The 8,889-nt window shown below is 35.1% G+C and overlaps 1 protein-coding gene across 1 annotated transcript; it reads right to left on the bottom strand.

Annotated features, from left to right (window-relative positions):
• Positions 1-4,688: 4,688 nt before the first annotated feature.
• On the bottom strand, positions 4,689-6,529 carry LOC121254023 (cytochrome P450 89A2-like). The gene is made up of 2 exons (XM_041153986.1): positions 4,861-6,529; positions 4,689-4,790 (listed from the first exon to the last, which is right to left on the bottom strand). The coding sequence occupies exon 1, from the start codon at positions 6,460-6,462 to the stop codon at positions 4,930-4,932; it is 1,533 nt and encodes a 510-aa protein (XP_041009920.1). The 5' UTR covers positions 6,463-6,529; the 3' UTR covers positions 4,689-4,790; positions 4,861-4,929.
• Positions 6,530-8,889: the final 2,360 nt, after the last annotated feature.

The raw sequence follows: 8,889 nt of genomic DNA, 5'->3' as shown, positions 1-8,889 counted from the left end.
AAATAGAAGGACCCTGGAGCACCAACAATTGCTTGTGTGATAGGAAATTCAAAAATTGGCCTGCTTTGTTGGATCTTGGCTCAAGTGTCAATTTATTGCCTTATACTGTTTATGAACAACTTGGTTTAGGTGAGCTGAAATCTACACCTATCATTATGATGAGGATATCCTTGATTTTCTAGAAAATATCCTTGATGAGGATTTTCTGGAAAATCTCAGCAAGTAAGCACACAACAAACAATGATTAACATAAGCATATAAGTGGCAAATCGTGGAATGCATGCGTGCACATATACTTCACACATGACGTGACTGAAAACTTGACTTATGCACCTGACCTTTTTCAAAAGACATGTAACAGAATTCTTTAACTTTTCAAAAAAACATTCTTATATTCGAAGCTCAAGAGGTCACACAAAGATTTAAGTTATAACTATCCGGGCCCATGTCTTATAAAAGGATAATTCATTTTGATGAATTTTGTGAACTTGGTATCAAGAGTTGTGGTTTAAACCCTTTGCTTTGAATTGGTACCCACACCAATTGGGTTGTTTGGGAGCCCATGTTAGGATTGGGCCTTTCATTTGTCCAACTCGGGCAAGTGGTTTATCCTTAGGTATATTATATTTTAGACTGTGTGCAAAATTCGTTTAAGTGATTTTGCATAGATAGCAGTGCTCTCAAGCTTAAACATATACATTAGAAGATACTGGCCTTCTGGCCCAAGATAAAGAAAGGGTGGATTTGAGTATTGGCCCAACATATACAGTAGCAGTGCTCTCAAGCTAGTGTAAACATTTACTTTCTTTTACTATAAAACAGCAATGTTAGGGTCTGTCTTAGCATGTGTAAATCTAGGATACTCCCTTTAAAAAATTATGCAATCCATCATTAAAAAATTAATTTTTTCAAAAGGGTCTTATATTTATCCATTTTTTAAAAAAAAAGTGTGCAGGACTTTCACACTCTAAGACTGTAACACCCCGTATTTTAGTGTATTTTTAATTGAAAGATTATTTTTATTAATTTAAAATTTTATTCTCTTGTTTTAAATTTGTCTGATTTTTAGTTGGTTTATTTTTATAATTTTTAATTTGTGAAAATTAATTTGATATGTTTCCTTAATATTAATTATTGTTATACATTTAAATTTCTCTTTAATTTAAATTAATTTATTGTTGGATTTAATTATTTTATTTAACTTGTTGTTTTGAAATCTTTCTCGTTGGATCATTTTTGTTACTCAAGATGTGAGGATTGGACTTATTTTCCTTCCCTCACTTTTTCTTTTTCTTTTTCTTTTTTCTTTTTTCTTTTTTCTTTTTTCTTTTCCTCTTTTCTTTTCTTCTTCTTTTCTTTTCTCTCAATTTCTTTTTCTCCTCTCTCTTTCTTCTCTCCCGCGCGGTTTCCTTCTCTTCCCCCTGTCCATTGCGTCTTCCTCCACCCATTGCCGTCATGCTCCGCAGTGTGTGTCACCGCTCCTCCCGCACCATCATTAACCCCCGCGCTTGGCCTCAAGCCGCGGCATTCCTTGCGTCCTTGCGCCATTATCGCGCCACCTCCGGCCACCATCTCTTTACCGCATCATCCTTGACCTCCCAGCAACTTAAACCACCAATCCCAACTTCGATCTGCCACCAGTGAAGCTCCACCATTCACATTTCTGTTTTGAGCATTTTGGCCTCCAAACACCTCCCACGCCGCCACCCACGACCAACCACCACCACCATTAGCTGCACCGATATCCCTAAGCCCTTCCCTAGTAATCTCGAGTCTTAGTTTGTCCCTGTTCAAAAGTGGGTTTTAAAACCCACGGCCAAGTGCATTTTGCACTATTTTGTTGCTTTGTCACCATTTCTTACACCTCCGTGATCTTTTAAAAATTATACTATAGCACTATAAGTATTTTCCCAAAGAATTTTCATGATTTAAATGTATTTTTGCACTAACTCATTTTTATTATGATCTGGTTAGTTGTGCCGGACTGAGTCCGAGGAGTAAGGGGGTCGGATGGATTGGAGGATGGAGTTGTTTGTGTGATTGGATTGTGTTGTGAATTGTTGGTTGTTGGATATTGTGTCGTTTCATGTACATGGCTTATTTGTACGCATGTTCATGTTTGTAAATGAAAACTGAATTTTCGCATGATTGTATACATGTTCATATGTATTTTATGAAAACTGAGTTTTCATGTGAGAAATAGATTTTGGGCGCGTGTGTATCACGACCCTAAGCCGAGATTGGGCATTATCTTGGTCGAGCTCCTCTAGTCACTCGAGAGCGGAATATACTGAGTGACGTCCCCTGGATTGTCATTGGGCGACAACGGGATGGTAACGCTCTAGTGCCGACTCCATGGTCCCTTTGCTGGCAGGGGTTAGAGGATGCTTGGCTACGAACGCACTGGGCGTGGAACTGGGCATCGTTCATTACAAAGTCACTCGCACGGTCATTACCCGTGGTGTGACGATGGGAGCCAAGGTGTGCAGATGATCCCTAGGAGAGATCATGGTGCATACGGTTAAAATGGATTAATTGGCCATTTTCTAAGAAAATGGCGTGTGTTAGATAAAAGGATTTTATGTGAATCATTTTCCGAGAAAATGATGCATTATTGATTTGGGTCATTTTCTGAAAAAATGACGGGAAATGTTTTGATGGATATGTTTTGGGCCAGATGGGATTTTGGCGTGCATTGAAAAATATTCATTTTCGAGGAAAATGATGTTTTGGGTATAATGCATATTTCATAATATGCATGCATAATTGTTGGTTGCATTAATGCATTTTTATTCTCAATGGTTGTTTGGATTATACTTACCTGCGGTACCGTTTATGGTAATGCAGATTTCGATGCAGATGATGCTGGGGGCGAGCCTGAGGACTCTGCTCCGCCGAAGGAGTGATATGGGATCACTCGTAATTGTATTTGGACTTGCATTGTATTTTGTTTTGGGATAACTGTATAACTCTCTTTAAACATTTTACTTATGTTAATTTGTATTAAACCATTATGGTACTTAGTTGACTTACTTAATTATCCGTTGCGATGTTTATTGTACACTGTTGCATGTACACACACTTGGCACTATCGTTGAGATGCGTGACCATGTTGTCATCATTCGGACGTCTCGATTCCTTAGTTTTCCGTACATGGGGTCGGGGGCGCCACAAAGACAACAAATATTATCTCTCCTTCATCTTAGTATCAATAAAAAGTTTCTTCTAAAATAAATAGTTTGCATTAAATGGGTGATAAACAATTTGTTGCGAGTGTACAGTGAGTGTTTAAGTGCATGTTTTGCGTAAATGAGATCATATGAGAATTCTATGATCAATAGTAGTGAAATGGTTTAATTTAAGATGTTTTATTGGATTTTGAAAAATGAAAGAGAAAAATTTGAATACAAATATTATAAAGTTAAAAAATTATTTGAATATAATTTGTTGAAAAAAATCATCTCAACGTCGGTACGTAGTCTTGCGCATACCTAAGGCTCATACAATAATATATCCAACCTATAATTTCACGTTCAAATTATTTAATGTTTTATTTATTAAATGGGATTACAAAATAAAATAATGCTTTACTCACAAAAATATTTCATAAACTTAAATTTATAAATTGATATAGTTTGATTTGATACATTAGATTATTTTTATTATAAAATATATCTAATATATCATATCAAATTATATCAATTTATTAATTTATTTTTATTGATCTATCTTGATCACATAATTCGGCTATAAAAGTAGGAATCAGGACACGTATTCTGATGGTAACATGCTAGAGACTTCTGCAGAGTGCAGCACGTATACGACGTTACTCGTGAGGCTTATAACGCCAAAACTTCTAATTATTTATTTAATTAATTTAAAAAAATATTTTTTAAAAGATATTAATTTGGAAAATAAAAAAATGCACAATAACTTTTACATCTATTTTACAACTTTCTTTTAAAATGGTGGAAATGTTACGGTTTTATTGGAATTATACTTGCTTGAATCAGTTAGAGTGAGCAATTTTCTAACATTAAAATCAGTTAAGAGTGAGCAATTATACTTGCTTGAATCAGTTGCGGAAACTCCAATTGGTGAGTTAGTTCACTACAAGAAAATTAATGATTATTTATGATAATAGACTCATTTTGATAAGAAATAATCATATTGATGAAAAATAACTGATCACACAATTTTACTATTTTTTTTGTTTTTATTTTTCCCAAGAGTTTTAACTGCATTTTTTTTAATTACATTATATCATTGACCAATTCACTCAACCATTAGATCGTTCAATGCTTGGCGGCTTCAATGAAAGATCAGTACAAAACAGGGGCCAAATTATAAATAGTAATATTTTGTAGATCTTATTGAGATGCGTTTAATTTTTTAAAATTTAGATGATTTAACTTTTTAGGTTAAAATGTATGAAGTAGGTTGAGATGAGTCCCATCAATAATTAATTTGAGATGAGTTGAAATAAGTCCAGTTCGGTTTCAAACACAACCTAAACAGCTTGGAATTGCAACTCAAGTATCAATTAATGGTTGAGTTGCCAAATTATTTCAGAAGATGCAGTTTAGTTTATGTACTTGGAGGACTTGTAATTTGTAAAATTTGCTCATTAAAATGCAGACGCAAAACATGCTTATCCTTTAACATCATGGGCTATTTATTTCTCTGTATTTCAGCACGAATAACAAGACGGATCAATAATAAACTTAGAAAGCATATATAATCATAGAACAAAAGCAAAAAGAAAAAGAAATCACTACAATGGGATCATCAGATCAGATCAGCCTTTTAGCCCTGCTCCTGTTATAGGGAGAAAGGATGAATTTCAGCTTTCGGATCATCTGGATGTCAAATGAGGAACAAAAGGTCCTTATTTTCATTCTTCAAAGTAACAGTGTTGGATCTGTCTAGCTATTTGATTCTTGGAGATATATAGGCACGCACTGGATTCTTCATCACAATCAAGAACTTTACCTTTTCTGAAAGATCAACACCTTCCCCATCCACTGTTTTGAACTCAAAATTCCAGACCAGATTTGAAACAAAATACTGGAGGAGAAGCAATCCTAGTTTGTTCCCGGGACACTTCCTTCTCCCAGCACCAAAGGGCATCATCTTGAACGCTGTTACATCAGACACTTCTTCTCCAATGTCTTCACTAGTCAGCAATCTCTCCGGCCTAAACTCCATGGGATTCTCCCAAACGTTTGGATCTCTCCCGATCAGTGCTGTCACGATGTTCACCTTCGTGTCTTTTGGGATTGTGTAGCCGCCGAGCTCAACATCTTCCATGGGTGTGTGTGGAACCAACAAGGTGTTTGGAGGGTGAATTCTCAGAGTCTCGAGAACCACTGCTTTCAGATATGGAATCTTGTGCAAATCATCTTCCTCAACTTCTTTCGCTCCTTTTGCCACCACGTTGCTGATTTCTGCAAAAAGTTTGGATTGAACTCGTGGGTGTTTCACTAAATATGCCAAAACCCACTGCAGCATCGTTGTACTTGTGTCACCTCCTGCATTGATTAACTCCGAGCACAAGCTCAGAACATCTGCTTCTTCCACGTTACCTTTCTCTCCGGGTATTTTCAGGTCCAGTAAGGAATCTATGTAAGAAATCTGTTCGAATGCCTTGCCTCTCTCTTGTCTCAACTTCTTCCGGGCTCTGATCAATGGCAAAATCACATCATCTTGGTTCTTCAAGAATTGTAGATACCTTTTCCAACGGTTTCTGAGAAGCAACTTCCCCAGTCTGGGCCAGGTAGCGAGCACAGTGAACTGCTCGTAAGAGACAAGAAATTGATATTGTATTCCTTCAACTTCTTTGATTTGAGTCTCGCTGAGTTCTCCGAAAGTCATGCGAATGAACAAGGAAAATAAAGCGGGGTGGATATGATCGAGCAGACGGACGGGCTGATTGAGCTTGGAAGATTCATGGAAGCCCTTAATCAATGAGTCCAAGACACGCTTACGTTCAACAGAGTAAGATTTCAACGAAGTCGGGTGGAGAACTTCCGAAATGAGATTACGACGGAGGGCTTTCCAGGTTGGGCCAAAGGGGGATCCGCCGATATCTTTGTGGTTGTTGCTGAGAACAGAGCTAACGGGGACGACTGCAGGTCGGTTTGCAAAGGTGGCGCCGTGTCGAACAAGGGCTTGGTGGGCAAGGGTGTAGGAGGTGATGAAGATGAGGGGTTCAGAGCCGAGATAGACGGTGAGAATCGGGCCATACTTGTGTGAGAGATCATACATGAGAGATCTCAAATCAACCATGGATTTGGGAAGCAAATGAAGATTTCCTATGAAAGGCAGAGTTGGGGGTCCCGGCGGGAGATTGCCTTGGGAAACATTCTTCTTTGTGGTTTTGGAGGAAGAGAAAAAGCTGAAGAGTGATTTTAGGGAAAAACAGGCACAGAGAGAGATGAGGATGATGAACCAGACCTCCATGATCGATCAATCTCTAGAGTGCAGAGATGGAGCTTAGCCCCGTTCTTAGGAGAAGTGGATGAGCTTGATGAACTTGTATGAGGTATTTTCTTCTGTATATATACAAAAAAACATGCACCAAGTTGCCACTAACCAATCCACAAATGGCCTTCCAAATGTTGAGTGCGTCATCCATGCAAAAGTTTGACAATTCTTTATTAGTCGTGCTACACAAAAATTCAACATTTTAAGCACCATTTTAAAAATATATAATTCTCATATTTTATATTTTATATTTCATAAAATGTGAGGATAAAATGATAAAATGAGAGCTTCTGCATGATTTGATGAGCAGCAAACAATTAGCAGTGTACGTAGCCCACTCATGACTCAGCAGCTATCGTGATACCAATACATGCATGAGAGTTTTTGTACAACAATTTAAAAAAAATTAGATGGAAAAAGTGCCCATCCACGTCAGCATTAATGTTCAAACATATATAAAGATCTTTCTCACCAACTATTCATTATAATGTTTCAACCCGAATATATCATTGTAATCGAGAAGTAAATCCAATTGGTAGATCGTGACTGTCTCAATATATACAAATTACTACATGTTCAAATATTAGAAAAATGATATTTATAAATTTAGAGTATACAAATCCCGTATATTCATTTTAAAAAAATAGACATATAAATTTAGATTCATATAAAAAATTTATTTTTTTAATAGACTATTTATATTTTAAAGAAGCGTGGAGACTTATGCATTGTAAAATTAGACGTACTTTACTCCAAATGTTATATATCAGAGTAGTGAACAAAAATGTATACCAAGAAACAAGTACCACATAAATGAGAGGCCTATCCCTAGGGTCTCAAATCTTCCCTCCTCATAAATTATAGGGCAAGGATACACAAGATCAGTACATATGTGATTCAGCTGTTACCTCTTAAATCACTCACATGAACTTTGCCTGTTTATGATTGTCTCTTTATAGTTTTTTTTTTTTTTTTTCCTTTCTTGGAGAACCGCCAATTTATGTCCGTTTCAATTTCTTTTTATAATTACCAGTCCAGATGCCAGCATGTGAAATATTATATAATGATATAACATTGTTTGAAGGTATCTCTCTCTATTTTGTACATAATATTTGTAATAAATGCTGGAATTGGGGTATAGAGGCATTAAATTAAAATTATTCAACAATTTTCAAAGCTGATCCATATTTTTGACTACTGGAAACAGGTGTTGAGTGTTGACCCACGTTTGTCGTTTCCAAAGTTCAACTTCAAAAGCCGCGATTGCGTCGATACGACGGCTTCGTTAGGTCCTCCCTACAAGATTAGTCGCATCTTTGTATCGCAAAAGTTCAAAACATTTTAGTCAAAAACGAAGAAATAGAGATAAGATGAATTATTATACATTGAGATATCTCAACTTATCTCATCATGATTCATCTCATCATTATAAATTTTACAAATTCTCACATAAAATATAATAAATAATTTAATTTTTTTAAATATTAAAACAATAATAATTTTAAAAAATAATATTTAAACAATATTTTATTCAACTTTCAACTTTTAATTCAACTCATCGCATCTCAACTCATTATCCAAACCTATTCTACCATTTTTTTTTTTTTTTGTGTAGATATGGATTTCTCATTTTAAATAAGTTTGAAAAATAAATTTGCAAATTTCTTTTAAAAGGATTCACTATTTAGTTTAAACATAAAAATAAATCATGACTAAAGGTAGCCACACCCCTTACACTAAGTTTAGATTTTGAGATGAGTTGAGTTGAATTATAAATAATAGCATTTTGTGAGTTCAATCGAGATGAATTTAAATTTTTAAAGTTGAGATGAGTTTAATTTTTTAGGTTGAAATGTATGAAGTAGTTTGAAATGAGTTTAACTTTTTTATTGAAAATTGAAAAAATAACGAGTCTCATCAATTATTTGTTTGAGAAGTTGAGTTTGGTTCAATAACCAAACACAACTAGACTGCTCGATCTGAGCCATCTATGAGCATGGCCACCATCGAGTAGTCTTGAAAAGAAAATACCTCCTAGTAGATGAATCTCAGGTGACCATTGGCTCCGTTTGAATGTTAAGGTTATGTTTAGATGTTAAGATTACTTTCATTCATCATAAACTAATCATTGATGAGATTTATTAATTTTTAAATTTTACATAAAAAGTTAAACGCATCAATCTATTTCATACATTCAAACACATATCTCAACCTATTTATATTCAAACACATCTCAATGAGATCTACAAAATACTACTATTCACAAATCAACTCAAATAATTTGAAATCACCTCAACATCTAAATATAATCTAAGAATATCTCAGATCATCTGTGTATAATAGTAGTAAAATAATAGTAAATAATTTATAAATAATAGTGAACTGTTTGTGAACAATAATAAA

The sequence above is a fragment of the Juglans microcarpa x Juglans regia genome, chromosome 3D (genome assembly GCF_004785595.1).
Source record: "Juglans microcarpa x Juglans regia isolate MS1-56 chromosome 3D, Jm3101_v1.0, whole genome shotgun sequence".
Taxonomy (NCBI): domain Eukaryota; kingdom Viridiplantae; phylum Streptophyta; class Magnoliopsida; order Fagales; family Juglandaceae; genus Juglans; species Juglans microcarpa x Juglans regia.
Note: the sequence above shows the minus strand (reverse complement) of the source record. Positions and strands in the feature narration are given on the sequence as shown.

Coding starts and splice junctions, on each gene's coding strand:
- LOC121254023 (XM_041153986.1), bottom strand. CDS start 6,462: ATGGAGGTCTGGTTCATCATCCTCATCTCTCTCTGTGCCTGTTTTTCC.